This window comes from Bacillus rossius, chromosome 2, assembly GCF_032445375.1.
Source record: "Bacillus rossius redtenbacheri isolate Brsri chromosome 2, Brsri_v3, whole genome shotgun sequence".
Lineage (NCBI taxonomy): Eukaryota > Metazoa > Arthropoda > Insecta > Phasmatodea > Bacillidae > Bacillus > Bacillus rossius.
Genome location: NC_086331.1, coordinates 63,539,180 through 63,557,713, shown reverse-complemented (window position 1 = coordinate 63,557,713; position 18,534 = coordinate 63,539,180). Strand labels below are relative to the sequence as shown.

The 18,534-nt window shown below is 35.1% G+C and overlaps 1 protein-coding gene across 5 annotated transcripts in view; it reads right to left on the bottom strand.

The window, feature by feature from the left end:
• The window catches only part of LOC134529327 (protein son of sevenless), a 386,073-nt gene that overhangs the window by 197,090 nt on the left and 170,449 nt on the right, over nucleotides 1–18,534 (bottom strand). For 4 of the 5 annotated variants that reach the window (XR_010074532.1, XM_063363274.1, XM_063363275.1 and 1 more), the window contains exon 14: nucleotides 4,577–4,737. Coding sequence is in view for 4 of the 5 variants with exons in the window: in XM_063363274.1 (XP_063219344.1) it covers nucleotides 4,577–4,737 (161 nt within the window). In the remaining variant the exon portion in view is untranslated. Of the gene's footprint in view, nucleotides 1–272; nucleotides 4,738–18,534 lie in introns of those variants that run through there. The other variant, XM_063363277.1, reaches the window with a different exon arrangement.

Here is an 18,534-nt window from a genome sequence, read left to right as displayed (position 1 = left end):
AAAGATATTGCATGCTGTATTTGCATAAAAAGAACATACTGAAATACAGTGTATGTCGAAAAATCACTGAAGTCTTAGAATTGATAAAACATGTCCTTTTGCATACAACTCAGTAATAAAGAGGGGCAGGAAAATTAGCATCTTGCTTTAGAAGCTGATATGCTAATTTACATTTCAGATGCTATTTTGTGCTAATAACCAACATAAATGCTAAGTTAGCTAATTTTTTTAATAAATAATTTTTTTCAGCTAATTAGTTTAAAATATTATTTTTAAAAATATTCTTTAAACCTGCTATATAACTGCTACATATTTTAGTAAGTTTTAAAAATTTCTGTACAAAATGTATCTTTTCATAAGAAAGAAAGAACCCTGTCTTGTACTTTTAGTGACCGGACACACCTTATACTTGTACTTTGCATATCTAGGACACATCCGTATGTATAATTTAATTATTTTAATTTATGCCTGCCAATGAAGATTTATCAACTTTTCAGTTAATACACAAATACAAGAAGTCCACCATCTTAGCTGCAGATTTTGTAGCATTACAGTCCCTTACCTTATTAACCTATAAAACAGTAATATATATAATTTTTTTTTCATAATTTTCAGTACTTCATTAGGTTTTCTATTTCAATCTAATTAACTGATTGAATGTTTCAGAGGTTAACAATGTGTTGTTTTTCTTTTATTTCTCATTAGTTCATGATTGTAAGTATTTCTGTTAAATTAATTAATTAAAACTTTTAAAGCCACTGAAAGTTATTACCTATTTACCTGGTTTGTTAAATTTTCAGGTGTAGTTAATGTTTTTCTTTACCTGTTTTATATTATCCTTATAAAGCATAATGATGCAATGTGATGGTAAATTACATCAGTGTTATAATGAGAAAGAGGCAGGTGTGCCCTGAAGTGCAAGAGACACAGAAATGGTAGTTTCCCACCTAGCATGGTAACTCAAGTCCAAATATATCATAAGAATTGGATAGAGACAGAGAATAAAAGCCCCTAGTTATATGTATGCAGAGGTTTTTTCATTTCTTGCAACTTGTGCTTTGATTGGCTGATTTTTGAAAGTGTTGCTTAAGCTTGTATGTGATTGGCTGTGGGGGACATGTGACCACCTCCTTCCTTCGTGGATGGACGTAGTCAGGTCGTCCAGTTGGTCGTTGTGTGATCTTGGAACAGAAAAGTTGTGGGCAGGGCAATGGCTTGAATAATAATATAAGTATGTAGTTGAGAAGCAAATTTCATGGCTGCAGTCCGGGCGGCACCAATTTATAAACATTTTTGGACTTTTTATTTAGAATTCATTGACTGCAGTCGTAGGTGTTAAGCCCGCACCGAGACTTATTAAATTTGTTTTTAGTTATCGTTTAAATGCCACAACATGTACTGTCTCCTTGTCTTGTAATGTGAGTTTGTATGCAACCGTGGGATTTAATAGAAGTAATAAATAACCATTTAATCTGACATTTTGATAATATTTCAGTTAGAATTATTTTCTTAAAGCAACAAACTTTTTTTTGTTATGTTTTGCCTATAATCTGGAACAGTGTTGTGCCGTATGATGACGGACATTATGCTAAAGTGAATTTCCGGTAAAAGATCACAAAAAGCAGTAAACATCCCCAACCCCAGACGTTAAATTTTCTGCCCTTAAGCAATCATAATATATTGTTTTTGAGCCATCGCCCACGCACGTCCTTTCAGCACAATACTTGAACAATGACGAACTAAACAAAGCACAGTACAAAAAACACACAAAACAGTACAAATCTGGGTACTTCCATGGAAAAGTTGCCTTCCTATTGGCTACGAAGATTATTCTTACAAATACTACTCTGTAATTCCCTGGTCAGAGAGCTCTCCTATGGTCCTGGCGAATGTCTCTGTATCTATCTAACACGGGATATGATAAAGTATCATCATTTTGATGCCTCAGTGTCACACCTTTATCTTTTTTTCTCAGAAATCACTGACCTACATTCTAAAAACGTCACCAACACACACTGAAACAAAATATAGTTATAAAAGGCACATTTATATGAAATTGAAAATATTGAAAATCACACACAAACAGTAACCTAGCCAGCCAATTGAAAATCAGAAAATACATAGTTACCAAGCTTCTCTAGATAAACTACCAAACAATCAAAATTAACTACAAGAATATATCCAATGATAAAATACAAATACAAAACTAATGCCCTGTGACCCTGAACTTACATAACCAGCTGATCCCTATGAATGACAAAACATAATATGTATTTATTACTCTCACAAGATACTCATAAATGTTAGGGAGTGCAGGGATCATGCAATGCTACAATTCTCTGATCCCACAGATGAAAGGTGTATAGTTGGCATATAGGATGCAAACAAAACAGGCTCCACTCTCTTGCATTTTGCTTTAGCAGGAGTGTGAAGTTAACCATAGCAGTTACTACAGGTATTTGGCATTCCTCCAAATGTTACACTTGAACAATATGGTGATTTTATAGTAATTTTTCTCTATACTAGTTTTCATGGCCAGCATATTTCGTTATATTGACATGTGTCTGTGACATAGCCAAGTTACACACACATTCGAGATAACTTCAAAATATAGGCCCCACCCAATTAATCCTATTTATTTGTGTATTATGAATTATTATGAAATATGAATTAAATCTGCAACTTAATTTTTGCTAGTATATTGCACTATCAATTTTTTTTAGTAATATAAGCATTTTTTTTTTTGTGGTTTTAATCTAGAAAGACAAAGAATTTTTTTTGTTACAAACTTGAGAGGGTTATCTGTAGGCAATTTTGTATATAAATATTTAGTTTACAAATATTTACAATGTAAGTATTATGTTTCAAATAAGTTGCACTAAAAATGCTAATTTCCCAATAACAGATGCTTATTAATAAAATAAATAGATGTTAATTTTTCCAGCCCTTACATACAAGGGTAAAACCTCCATGTCCTAAAAGGACACCACCATCAGCCAGTCCCATTCCCGTAGGAACTAAATGTCAAAATGTTTTCCAGTCAGTAAGCACATTCACATATCCGTGAATCACTTTCTCAAACTCCATCGACCATGAGCGCTTAGAGTGGAGACTGTCACAGGCAGAGTAAACAATTATATTCCCTGCTTGGATCACATGTTCCATCCCTTTCATAGCTTGAGAGGTTTTATTCAAAAAATTATTACGAATGATGTATATTTTTCAATATTGTATTACATCTATTATATTATTACTATTTTTTTTAAAACAGTCATCACAAGTGTTAATACCACTCACCGATTTTGTGTGTGTGTGTGTGTGTGTATGTGTATGTGTATGTGTGTGTGTGTGTGTGTGTGTGTGCGTACGCGCGCGTGCCCACGTAAGCAGACACCTACACAGACACACAGTCTCACACATACTAACACATGCAGACACAAACACACACATATACACACAGGTACACACATGCACAACAACACACAGTAAAATTCCGATAACCTGGCACAATCAGGACTATGCAAGTGCTGGATTACAGAAATTTCTGGATTATTAGATGATATCTCCCAATATAACTAAACGTTAAGTTGCAGAGCAAATACATCTCGTACGATGGTGTTTGGCAGCAAATACTGTTTAATAAAAACACAAGGATAAACATTTCAACACAAATGAAGGGAAAAACAATATAAAGGTTTGTATGTTAAATTCCGAGCGATCTCGAACCATGCCGATCACTTTTGACTACCACTTATGAGAGTACTGTAAAACATTTTCAACTTAAGCTCAAAATTATAGTTTTTAGCTTAAGGAGGAGGCTCATGTGCCATGATAATTTTGTTTTAATTTTCCAGTCATTTCTAATAATTAAGGACTATTTCTGTCAATTCAACACTATACATCTTGCATTTGTTGTTCTGTCACAAATATGTTTCATCAGATATTAACTAACAGTAATAGAGTGGGTGTGAAAAAGCACACAAATGAAAATAATTACAAACACTTGCGCACCTTCTTACAGCCACTATATTACACTTAGTGAATATCTGTTGAAGATGTTTGTGACAATAACAAATGCAAGAGATGTATAGCTTTTACAGAAATAGCCCTAATAATTAGTAATAATGAGAAAATGAAAAAAGAAATCAATATGGTGTGTGAGACATTACTTAAAGTTTGCTTAGCTGACTGATGCTGGATCATGAGGCATTCCGGACCATTGAATGTCTGCATATATTAAATAATTTGGGTAATGAAAAAATGCTGAAACAGTAGCTTATCTACAACCACCAAGGTCACAGTTCTAGATTTGCATATGAGTATCATAATCCAGCTATTGGCTTCTGTACTCAAAGTACTCAAACATAAGAGTCAGTAATTTACAGAAATTACTCACATATTGATACTATCGAAGCACTGAAATGGTGAGTGCCACTACATGAATGAGTGCCACATTAAGAAAAAAAATCTTAATGTCAAAACCTTAAAAATACACTTTTATAAACATCACAAACTCTAATAAACTGCTACATTGAAAAAAAAAATTTAAATAAAATTTAAATATTATAGCACAAACCTAAATTGAACTGGTTGGCAGTACTCTTTCCTATATCTTTTCCAGTCTTCTCTCTGCGAATTTTTGACAGTTTTATCAGTTTCTTGGAAATCCTTATCTTCTTCGTACACCAAAGAAGGATCTGGGATGTTAAACCTCTCAATTAACAGATTCAAAAGTTCCTGTGATCAAACAGAAGCAATAAAATAAACATACCCCCTAAACTAACATAACTCATTAAATATTATACATGGTTTTAAATAAATTAATTAAAACCCTCATGCAATATCAATCCACTATAATTTTTTCTAATGAAAATTAAACCGTCTGTGGCATAATAAGATTTAAACTTGTAAGGTACCATTTTCAAGTCTCCAAATAAAGTAAATCTTCTAAATATATCTGTGGAGGTATTTTACTAATAAGATGGATTGGAACAGTAAAAAACATTACATACACCCTGCAATAAAATTGTACTTCTGACATTCCAAAATATAAAGAAGAAAAAAAATACTTTGATAGGTTGTAAAATTAAATCTTTCAGAATAAATATAACCAAATTTTTAAGTATTGCAGCAGTAATTTCTTTTATTATTTTTTGGTTTTATTTTTAAACTGTAAGTTGTTAAGGATTCTAAACATCTGATGTTTTTGAGTCTCATGTATAAAACAAACATATGCATCGACTTATGAAACATTCAACTTAGGAAAAACCAGTTTCAAAGATGTTTAAAAGGTGTGTCAATGTAAACTGATTGCTGGCCATTGTGCATGTTTACTTCTTCCAGCTGTGGGCAGCTGTCTGCTTGTTAAATTGTCTCCTATGATGCACTCAGTAAACATCTACTTGCTAAAATATTGTTTAAATGTCAAATTTTTCTCAAACAGAGAAACAGCCTTGTTGTGCACTGATGTTAAGGAAAGTTGCAGCTGATTTATTACTTAATTTGACTTACTAAATGGTCATACCTGCACTGCTGGTTATAACTGAACATGGTAACCAATTGAATACACGAGATAACTTTTCTCCCACCTAGACGATACAGGTTCAATTGCAGGCAGGGTTGAACCTCAATATTTCACAAGTAGGAAACTTAACAAACATTGCAGTGAGCTGGTATTCTCATTTCCCCCAGCTAATCGTTCAAACAATGCTTCATTTTCATATCACTCCTCGTCTCCAATGACCTCTATGTCAAAAAATGTTAAGCCCACTCATTCATTCATTCATGCATGTTAAATACAATATAATTTATTGAAAACAAAATCAAATTTAATGTTCAAGAGACTTGAAAATACTATTTCTGCAGATTGTAATAAGAAAGAGAATTTTCAAGCATTTTTGCAATGAAAGATTCAAATAGTTCTAATTTGGTCCAATGTTAAGTTAGCACGAAAGTGATTTACAAAATGTGCCCAAAATCATAACCTTTTTGTAAGTCGTGGCTTATTACAGTATTAAAAATATCAGCTGAAAATTTAGCAGTCAGGTGGAATCTCAAGGCATATTGCATGATAACAGTTCTAAAACATAATGACATTAATGTCTGCCTTAAAAAAATTATTGCTGGCTACTCTTTGGTTTATTAGTAATCATTAAATTTTTTGTTGTTAGTATTGTATCTAAGTATTCTACTTCAGTGAGCTTTAGTTTTATTAACAAGTTGTCTATTATAAACCTACAAGATGTTTCAAAACAACAATCGTTTGTCAGCATGTAAAAAAATATACGAGCAAACCACAACTTATAATAACCAAACTTGAATTGGTGGTATCATCTCAGGTAACTATCTTTGAATTTTAAATGATATTTTCTATTGTGTAGTGTAAGTCAAAACAAATAATGAATAACAGGATATTGCAAGTGAATAAAATGTAAAGAACAAAACCAAACTAAACAGATATAGAAATCGACATACTAGCGGTCAAATATCAATAGTGAAAATGGTGAAAGGAATGTGAAAAAAGGAAAAACCAGGTACTTTCACAATAAACATACACTAGAATAAGAAATGTTTGTCAGTAAAATACCAGCGAAAAAAGAAAAATAACATCTCTAAATAGATAATCATGGTCAAAAACTTAGCCAAAACCAATAAATATAAGACAAAGAAAAACAAAAAAATTCCAAACATGAGGACTCATGAAAACAAACAAATTAGGCAGACAGAGAAGATAGCACACGATATAATGAACTTAATATGGTCCTATAATCTGTCCTGTTTATCAGGTGAGGTACTGACATAAATCATATGACTCATTTGATCTTGTACCAATAGTAATTGTGATAAAAGAAACAGGAGAAAAAAGATAAGATGTTTACTACCCATTCAATTACTTTTTTGAATATTTGCTACTTATTACTGCATCAGTAAATAATTTTGTCCATAAAATTTATTACTTTTAGTTAGGAATGGGTTGGTATAAGTTCTTGGTTCTCAGAATTTTAACAGACACCGAGAACCGGAGATAGATTGCTATACTACCGGTAGTATAGCAAAACCCCTTACAAAAATGAAGTCTTTCACTATGACTTAACTGCAGCATAAAATGGCTCAACAACATCAAATTAAAATAAAAATTCATGTTTTGACTTCTGCGAAAAAAATAATCATAAATATAAAAGAAATTACACTCAAAAATATTTAATTTTCATATCAAATCTGTAATCAAACAAGCAAGATTCTCAATCCATACAAAATGGTAGAAGGTGCCAAGATGTAGTTCATCAATGTGTACAAATGTACAGCACACCTCAGCAGAGAGATAAGAACAGAAAGATGCCATATTCATTTCACCAGTTTTTAAAATATGCAGTTAATTGACTTGTTGACACGTAAGTGTGAGAGACCAATTAAAAGTGAAAATCCTATACGATGGGTATTTGATAGTATTTGTGACTGATTCATAAATATTCCCGTAGTAATTATCAGCATTCCGAAATTTTGTGCCATTTGTGCAGTGCTGCGGAATGTAAGTACCATGCTGCAGCCATCTAGTGGTATACCTAGTACTGTCCCCTTTAAGCAAATAGGAGTTATTTAAAAGTGGCAAGTCTTTAGTGATAAATAAAATGGCATGGATAAAGATGCCGCAGACACGTGGCATGAGAAAATTAATTAATGATGTTTTTAAGTATTTTATGGTATATTTATTTCTTGTGCAAATGGCGCCTGGAAGTGTAATAGTATTTATTATTCATGATTCAAACTAAATGTTTGCTGACCCTTGGAAATAATATTTATGCTGATAAAACAGTGCAAAAGTTTTAAAGTTTTTTATGGTAAATTTATTTATTGTAAGAAAGTGCATCAGAAGTGTGGCAGTATTTTAAAGTTCAAACAAACTGTTCACCAAGTGTTTATTGTGTAGTAAAGTTATTTCATAAGACAAGTCTAAATACACAGCAATTTTAGAAAAATTTATAATATGTGAAGCATCTGATAAAAGACCTCCTGTATTTGGAGAGGTGCTGTGTGAGTTGTGGTGGGGATACAGCGGTGGAGGGGGTATTGATCGATAGCAGTATACATTCCATTATCAGTAGGTGAAATGGCGTGGTGAGCTTCGTGCAATTGTTGTAGAGGAGTATACTCATAATGGTAGTTCTGTAATTAATACTCAGCAAGCATTTAAAATTCGGTTCGAACTTGGCCAACATGATTCCATTCTGGATAAAGGAACTAGTCACGTTTGGATATCAAACTATAGAGCAACAAGTTTAGCACTGAAAAGAAAATTACCTGGCTGACCTAGAACCGTAGCAACACCAGAAAATAAAATGTGTGTAAGAGCATCCATCCAAAAATCTCCAAAGTGTTCAGCACTTAAACAGGCAGCTGCCCGGCATTGTCTAGTAGGAGTGTAAGAAGAATCCTGGACAAAGGTCTTCACATGAACCCATACAAATTATGATTACCCAAGAATCAAGTGCGAGAGATTTTGAAACTAGCAGAGCTGTACAGTGAAACCCTGATTATCCGTTTTCCAATGGACCATGAGTAAAAAACGGATAATCCAGGAAATCCTACAATGTGGGAACACACTCTAAAGTTACCAAATGCACAATGTACAGTAGAGCTTCCTTATAAAGAACACGAAGGGACCAAAATTATGGCAGTTTGTTATAATGAAGTTCTTTATACCGAAATCACAATGATTGCCTGTTTTGGGGTTTTGAACATAATTCGATCTTGTTAAAAAACAAAGTAGAAAATCTAATACCAATATGAGTGGTACAAGCATCAATTACTTTAACAGCTATACTTTGGGATCAAGATACATACTACATACATACATACATACTAGTATGTATATGTACAATACAGAAATACGTAGGTAAGTTGTTTGCCAAAGCAGTAAGCCTACCTTTGGAATCAAGACAAGCTGTTTGCAAAGATGCTGTAATAAATCAAAAATATAAAATTTAAAAGTTAGGAATTTTTTTTACATTTTATTGTCTTCCAAACTGGATCGCTGGGTGAGAATTGTGGATAATGTTGATTTGGAGATACCTAACTTTTTAGCCACATCAGTCTTTTTATTTTCTTTATCTACTGCTTTTAACATTTCAAATCGTTTCCTAGAAGACATGTTCAGTAGTACGGTTTTTTAAACTATAAAAACAAATGCACCCTACACATGTAAAAATAAGTTATACATGTAGTATAGCCACGTTTCTGGGAAGCCTACAACTCACGTTGTTTCGGTTCCCTGCAAGAATTTGCGAAGATTTCCGAAGTTTTGCGTTTTGGTATTAACGCCACTAGCATGTTGTGACTAACCTAACACAACCCTTCGATTTTTTTAATTTCAATTTTTGAGAGAAATCCGAAGTTGCACGAACGTACTAGGGAACTGAAACTATGTGAGTTGTAGGCTACCGCACGTTTCTCAAACAATAAACAAGAAAACGACCAGAGATGTGTGTGTAGCAATACTTTATGTTGTAGCACTTCGCATCGGTCAAACACGTCGTGCGAGCATAGAACAAAGAGTAATGTCAGCGAACACCACAATGCAGCGCTTTAGTCGCTACACCAGTTTTGTGCATTAATTTCAACACTAGTCCATTGCAGTCATCTATGGCGCGTATCAAAATAAATAAGATGGCAGTTTGTGGGTGAATGGCGACGATTTTATCCGTTTGTCGTTTACCGTGCTGGGCAGAAAAGTGTTCGTTCAAATGAATATTTATAGAATATTTAAAAAATTTGAACAAGAAAATTCGTACTAGTGAAATTTTTTTACGTTATGTTATATGGACGTCTGACGGGACCAAAGGCATAGTTCGTAGTAGTGAATTGTTCGCTCTAATGAAGTTCGTTAAAACGGTGTTTTACTGTATGTACTATTTCAAAAACTTTCAGTGAATCAGTTAGGTATTTCCATAAACTGACACCAGCAGCACACTGTATATACACTTTTCATGGGGACAAAGTAAAAAAGTGTAAAAAGCAGGAAAGTGTAAATAAAGGGAAAAGTAAGAAATACGTTAAAGTTAATTAAAATACAGTCGCATCCTGCAGCGTTCATAACAAATGCGGGCTACATTACACATACGCATTGCACCACAGTAAAAAAATTTTAAATAAAAGGGCCGCAAATTGGACATTTACCGTCAATAGCGCGCCGTGCGCGGAGAAAGGTCATCGTACTCAATCAGCTGTTATGGCGCGACGTACCCGCCGGCTGGCTCTCTTTGTTGTCTGAGCTGCGCATGCGCAGTATAACTCACTCAACACTCCGCCCAGACTCGTGACGTTCCATCAGCAGTCAGCCAATAGATGCGAGCTTAGCGGAAAAAAATATAAGCTCCACCTCCCGTGTACCAGTTTTGTCCAGTTCTAATACCAGTTTATTGGTATACGCACCAGTTTTCTCGCTGCCGTGACGTGTTCAAGTTTACGTTCACCTTGATTTCTTGATACCAATAAGTAATTATTTACGATCCCCAGATATAAATGGTTAGTTTAAAAAATATGCGTCAACTGTACAATACTTCCGAAATTATAAAATACGTTTAAAACAGTTACCAAGACTCCGCTCATTTTATCTAGTGTGGTTTATGTCTCGTACCAGTATTTCGGCTAAGTTGTGACATAAATATAGTAACAGAACGTTTATACATTCGTGAGTTTACGTTTTTCCCGAGTACATTTTAGATAGCCTCCTGCTATAATTACTCGGACTTTTACACGCCTAGGCTTAAATTATTATATGTTTAGAAATAAAAGCAACTTTTCATGTTATAAAATATGTTTATTTTGCGATTTAAAATGTTCACTGCCGACTATAAAAGTTACGTTTTACACAATGTTTTTAGGCCTACTATCGTTGTTACGTGATGTAAATAGCGGGATGGATTAGATTTTTGAGACGTAATTCGCGTGAAAGTATTGTATTGGATTAAATGGGAACCAAACGGGACCTGAAGAATATAGTGCAAATAACGGGAAAACGTAAATAACGGTAACGTAAATAAGGGGTTTCACTACTTCCTTAATTTTTTTAAATGAACAAAATGTGCCATCCACTGGGATGTTTGATGCCCGAACTTGCTGGAACCAAGAAAACAAAACTTTCTCAAGCTCACTGTATTTCGACTGTCTTGCCATTTTCTGTTTTTTTTTTTTTTGAAGACTGGCCGAACTGAATTGCTTGCTTCCGAATCTCATTTCTTCTAGCGAAAATAGAATTAAGAGTCGTTGGAGGAATACCATAGCGCTTTGCCAAATCAACCCGTTTTTCGCCTGGATTTTTTTCAACGGCATTTATAATTTCTAAACGCTCTTTAATGGTTTTAACCTCTTTTGTAGGCCGATACATATCAATGAACCTTTACAAATTTCACACATGCATTAGAGTTAAATGCGTAAAGCTAATTTACCGTAAACAAAGAAAATCTCGCGCATATACGGCCGGCCACGGAAACGCTAGGATGAACAATTTCGTGTATGTTTCTCGCAGGATTTCACTGTCGCTAAATAGAAACGTGTTTACGTTGGGCTAGTATGTACAGTATATCGACCACGGTTATATTGTTGTGTCGATTATCGCACAAAGCAAGAACTATCGTGCGAGCGTTAGCTTTCGTCTGTTGTTTTATCGAAGTTGGTGAACCTGTTAGCAACAGCGTCATGCTCACTTTATTCGTTTTCTTTTAGTAATGGCCGCCATATGTAAATATTGGTATTGCGTGTCATGGAGACACGCGTAAACTGGAATATTTCTCGGGAATTTGAATGTGAAATCGGTAAAAAGCCTGTAAAGTTCAACCCGTTAAACCGGGTTAAAAAATATTCGTAAACGATGGAAACGGGATTTTTTTAACATTGTTCTTGCGGGATTTTTTCGGGACCACGGACATTGAACAATAAAACCGGGAAATTCTACAATGCGGGAACGAATAAACGAGGTTTCACTGTATATGAGGACATTCTTCAGAACATTTTCCCTGGTGGTGTGTTGATTTTGTCTGATGAGGCCCACTTCCACTTGTCAAGTACTGTAAATAAATAAAATTACAGCTCGCTGGGCAGCAGAAAACCCTCAGGAACTTCACCAACAACCACTTCACAGCCATTGTGTCACAGTTTGGTGGGCCATTGCTGAATTTGGTATATGGGGTCCGTATATTTTTCGAAGATGAGCTAATGGTAACAGTTAATTCGAATCGCTAATGTCACATGAACAAAAACTTCCTCCGACCTAAGTTGGGTTTATTGGGGACCATGCAGAGGGAGAAGTCTGGCTCCAACAAGATGGAGCCACAGCTCACACTTTGTGGTGAGCTCTAGCAGTTTTAAGAGAGTTGTTTCTTGGGGACACTTATCAGCACAAGTGTACCACATAACCCCACCACCCTGCAAGCACTTTAGGAGGCAATCAACCCGGAAGTGACAGCCATTCCACCGAAAATGACACGAACTATGGCAAGTTCCCGGAAAGGCTCTTCAACGTGTCAACAATGGAGGACACCATTTACCTGACATAATGTTTTAAACCAAGTAATGTAAAATCACATTGTATTTTTGTTCAAAAATAACAGTATTTTTCTGTAACATTCTTTCTTTGTTTGTAACTGCCTTTTGAAATATGGGATGTCTTTTTGCTGGACACTGTAAATTCTTTGGCAACCAGAAATGCCAAAAATTCACGACATAAGTCTACACCAATCACTTTGCCAAATACATGTTCAACAAGGGCCAAAAGTATTGAAAATTACTTTTATAAACCATATGGGAGTGGAAATGCAAGTTTTCTGACACCTGATTCTTGTGAAGAGGCATTAGTTGAACACTAGCAGGCTGTGGATAATCCAAGGAAGAGATGTACACAGAGCTTTAATACAAGTGTCTGGAAGAGCTGAGAGAAGTAAAGCATGTTGCCATAACCACGGACTTTAGGACTTCCTATGCTATTAATGACTATCTCTCGTTGCCTATTCATATTTATCATAAGAGAAATGGCATGTTGGAACTCTGTTAGAAAGTTATTGAAGTAGTCCCATTCAAAGAAGTTAGCCATACTGGAGATAAAATTTGCATCTTTTTTTCAGATTTACTTAATGAATGGGGGTTGGAAACAAATGTAGTAGTTGTTATGAGGGATGGTGGAACCAACATCACCATGTTTGTTCAGGTACCATGTGCTGCACACCTTCAAGTTGTAATGGGAAAGGCATTTGTAGATAATCTTATCATTAATAACCATTAAGTGCCCAAATACAAAAAAATTGTTCTAGTTTCAAACATTCCTACAAAAATACAGAAACAGTGCCAACAACAGCCAACAGAAAATGATAAAGGATGTATCCATACACTGGAACACTGCACAGTGCACGTGATAATGCGACTTTCGGAGCAGAAAAATGCTATCATGGCCAGTAGTAGAAAATATGCAACTATAGCTGCTGAACTACAGATGAGTGGAGGGAACTGGTGCAACTGATTGAGATAATAGAGATATTTGACACTGTGGCTTTGCAGTTGAGCAAAGGAATCTCTTAACTCTCAGAGGTAAGTCTACCCAGTGCACTTTGTGGAGTTGCAAACAGTACTCATGCCACTGGTTTACATTTACAGTTTGGTTCTTGTTATTGATGTTGATAATTAACTGGGCAACAACTTTCATCATCATTAGCATTAAGTAATTAAGTGACTGCTGTAACTGACAACAATTAACAATAATGTGCTATTATTTTCCAGGTGATGCCATTAATTTGTGTAGTACAGCTACATTTGGAAGTTCATACCCCTAAAGGCATTCAGCTGCAGGGCTTAAGAAATGATTGGCTCAAACAAGCATTTGGCTCCATACAAGTGACCTAATAGTAGAGGTTCCTTTGTTGTATCACTGTTTCAAGATGAACCCTTTTCAAGATGGAAAATATGAAGAAATTTTGAATTCAGTTGATAACTCAATTATTTGTGAAATGAAGATGTTCAATGAAGATAGTGTAATCCCTCAGAAAGAACAGCCACAAGAAGCTTCATCTTTACACGTGATGTTCAAAATGGGAGTAGTTGCTGCATTTGGGCCAGATACAAGCAATTGCTTGCTTCTCCTAGCATCTCAGGACCTCAGTTAACTATTAGTAATGAAGATGAAATTAAGCTACATTTTCATGAAACAACTTTGAATCCAGAGACTGATCTAAAGGCACTGATCTACCCTGGCATGACTCTGGGCATAAGAGACAAAAAACTGTGACAAGTGAGAGTACCTTCAGCACTGCAGGTGCAATTTGCGATGTTTAGAGGAACAGACTTGACCCTGAAAAGAGTCAAAATGTTAATTTTTTGTCAATAGGATTTAATGTAGACAATAAGTCTGCTGGACAGGTGCATCTTCATTTCATTTTTATTTACTGCCATCACTGTAATATTTTTATTTTATACCTATGTTTTAAAAGAAGGTGCATGTAACTTTCTTGAAGTGGTTACTAGATTAATATGTAAATTTTAATTTTACATATTATGTTCACTTTAGTATTTAGAAGTACCTTTCACTAATACATTAAAATATGCAGTAGGTAGGTTTGTTTTATGTAGCCCGAGAACTATCCTAAAACATTCAATTTACTTTGATAAGTCTAGTTAATGAATGTGAAAAATTTAGCCAAAACATTTCCTTGTTAACCCATTTGAGACCTAACAAAATCTAATGTTAAAAAAAATCTACTGAACCTGATATTGCAACACTTGGGTTCCAACTTCAGACCATATAGACACTTACTTAACATAAGAACCGTGCTGCTAATTAGTTATTTTTGGCCAAATATATAACTTTAAATTAATGATTTAACAATGTTCCAGTAAAGTAACCAAAAGTACATGTTTTGAAAATTTTTACTGGTTTTTAGTATTGTCTGGAGTGCTCCTACTCTAGTGCTAAAAGAGCCCTAAGATCTGTCTCATTTCCCACAGCCACACCAGGCTTCAACTCATGGCATTTCCGTTCACAAGCGTGATCATCCTTCTCCTCGGCTAGCCCACGCCAGTTATCATCTGCTGCGCAGTCATAGGGCCCGCTTGCATGACCGTATCATCACTCCTCTGTCTTAGTACGCCGCACCTTTTTGCACGTAGCAAGCTTGCATTCCTGCTGGCACCCACACAGCGAAGCACTGATAATTAAGCTGGGAACTACCAGAGCAACACCACTCCCATGCAGAATTGTGTTCCTGACTTACCCCACCCTTTTCGTCAAGGTGTTTCTTGCCAAATTTTTTACTACTTGCTCCAGACCAATGAAGAACTCTGGAAGCCATCTGCCGGCGGCTGTGGTAACTAACCTTAAGCCCCTATACCTCATGAATTTGCTACCATGAGCACCACTTCAAAGCGGTCAGCTTCCTCTTTGGCTACCTTTCGCGGAAACAAATAACCCCTGCCAGTGGCAACTTCCGGTATCCTTCCGCTAGACCTTCAGGCCAGGTTTAACTACACATGGTCCCACCTGCCTTCAGGACTTAAGTTTCTAGTAGGCATTAGCTCAACATCATTGGCTATTCTCCGTGTAACATATTCCCATGAAAGTTTGTAGTTGACATGTAATCATTTAGTGCAGCTAAACCTCCTGACAAATGGTTGGGATTAATGTTCTCTACTAGAAAAAATAAACAAAAATCTTGCTTCAGCTTTTTTATAGGCATATACCAAATGAGTAGTGTGTGGTTTTAGATTGCCAGCTTACTGTTAACATGGGAGACTTTTCACCAGTGTCCGCTTGGGCTCAGTCTCATTAAAAGTCCCAATGAATTGAAATCTGGCAGATAATTAAATAATAACAAATATAAAGAGGAAAAAATAATCCTGATGTTTATCAACAGTGTAGTATTTCCATTTGTATCATTATTTAAGGGTTTTGAATCAATTAGTTCCTCCGGGTTTTTCCATGCCATATTTTTAGACTCGTGCTACTTCTGCAGTCATTACCGTGAGTGAAAACCGGAGGACAGTAAAAGTAAAAATACACAGAAAAAAAGAAAAGAGACTTGTGGTATTTTTTTTCACGCCCGATGAGTGTTAGGTAGTAAACATCAACAGTAAAAAATGGCACAAGGAACACAGTTTGTAGCCACAGCATGTAGTTTTTTTTTAACTAACCTGTAAACAGAACTAAAAATGGTGTCAGAGATGCTGTTTGTAGGCAGTTTTTCACCTAAACTGTTTTCAAATTGCTAGACAAACAGATAATTAATTCCTGATGGCTTTTATAGATTCACGAATTTCTCGTGGATTTCTAGGCACCAAACAAATTCACACCTAATTCAATGTTTCAACATTTTCTCAGTCAGGTGGCAAACCTGCTTATATCTATACACAATGTGAAACTATGATTAAAAATACAAACAGTAGTCCTAATAGCTTCTCCCCAAAATTACTTTTGTAATACTGATGCATTTACCTATTACGAGCCCTCTCCACTAAACTTCTATTCATATGTTCAGCCTTACCATTTTGTTCAGGTTTGTAGGAAACTGAGAAATTTGTAACTCCTATTTTTTCTCTAAAAATTAATTACATTTTGTGACACATACTCCCCTCCATTGTCACAAGGAAACCTGCTTACTTATGAAGAAAGTGTCCACTCTCTCCACACTCTTAACACACTACACAAGAGACTGAAACAAATGCTGATAATGATAAATCTTTGAATCCCATATTCATGTGAATTACACTTGTGTTTTTCTTATTATATTTGTATTTTACGTTTCACAAACTCTAGAGTCAAGGTTTCGGAAAGCATATTTTCAATAATTGTAATGAGTACACAAACAACATGAATAAAAAATGGCATAATCATTGCTTAGCTATGTACCAGGAGATATAAACTGTCTTAACATCTGACCAAACTGCAAAAGGAATGATTCCACACTTTTGCTGCCTTTTAATTTGATTAACTGCAATTTCTTCTTTAGCTGTCTGGATCAAACTTTCTTCTCAAATAGATCAAAACATTTTTACATATGGTATGCCTTGCCATGCAAGTTTTCCAACTGCAAATCCTCAACGAACCGCAGACTCAAAGATTTTGAACTTTTGTATTTTTATGATATTCTTCAATTTTTTTCCTTTGGAATTTCATTTTCAGCACATCTCTTTTTAAAACCATCAATTACATAATTTTCAGTAAGTAGCACTGTCATTCAAAACTTAAATTATAATTTGACCCATTTAATGGATCTCCTTTATACCAGACTTCACGTAACAAAGCCATTATAAATATGAATTTCTTCCAACAAGACATTACCTAAACATTACTTGTCTATCTACCTGCACTACCTGCACATAATCGAGCACTGGGCCTGTAACCTGTTGAGTTATACACATAAAGTGAAAAATATTATAACTCTATACCAGATACCTTGTACATTTCACAAAGCATTTTTGCAATGACACTCCCCACAGAAATAAAAAATAACAAGTCATCTACAGTAAATTACTATGACATACAGCCATATACATTACAAATTTTTTTCCCATCTACTTCCAGACAGTAAGAAGTAGAGTCTTATCTAGTTAGTCTTACCTATGGGTCATTCCATGTCAGTTCATCCAGGGCATGTAACCCATGTTTTTTGATTTTAATAAAAATTGGTTCAATTGTTAGGTGACAAAAGGCCACTTAAAATCCAAAATTTTAGATTTTTATCTCAAATACTTCCTGAGAAATCAAAGGTACCTTTGTGACCATTTTTGGCCTAAAACAGGTTGTAATGACAGCATAAATTGGTCAGTATCTGTGTTTCCTTGCTAAGTATTTCACTACAATACCAATATTTCAGAATAAGAACACTTTACCTTATGTAAAATTTTCTAGAAAATTCAAATTTTGTCACCAAATTGCTATATCTAGAATGATTTGTAAGTTATAACAGAATTATTAACATGACAGATGTTTCATGTATCATCTGCATCCTTTATTACAAAATAGACTGTATCTCAAAATGCAGACCTCACAAAAAAATGAGCTTGGTACTATGTGAAAGAGGAGGAAATTTTCTATAAGAAACATTAAAAAAGATAGTGGCTTTCTGCTGGAGTTTTAAAAAACAAAATGAAAATGACTTGGTGATGTAAACGGGGCCCCTAACAAAAGGCAGCCAGAAGATGGAAGCAAAGAGGATCGAATATAAGGGTTGTGTATGTCCCATATTTTCCGCATATTACACAAGGATTTTGTGCAAATTTCAAAGCCTCTAATTACCTTCCCTGTGTTATCTCCGTGTGTTATCTGCAGAGCCATGTCATGTGACTGTATATATGTCATTTCTGCATGGAGTCTGCCTGATAGATATAAGAGAGGGGTTCTTTGATACTTGCTCTATTCCCCTTGGCATTGTTTTTTTTTTTCTGCTTCCTCAGAGGCAGTTGAGAGATAGGCCTAATATCTATGCAGTATAGTGGCCCATGAACAGAGGGGTCAGAGATAAGGCGTGTGTCTGCTACCATGCAGACTACACTGTGTAG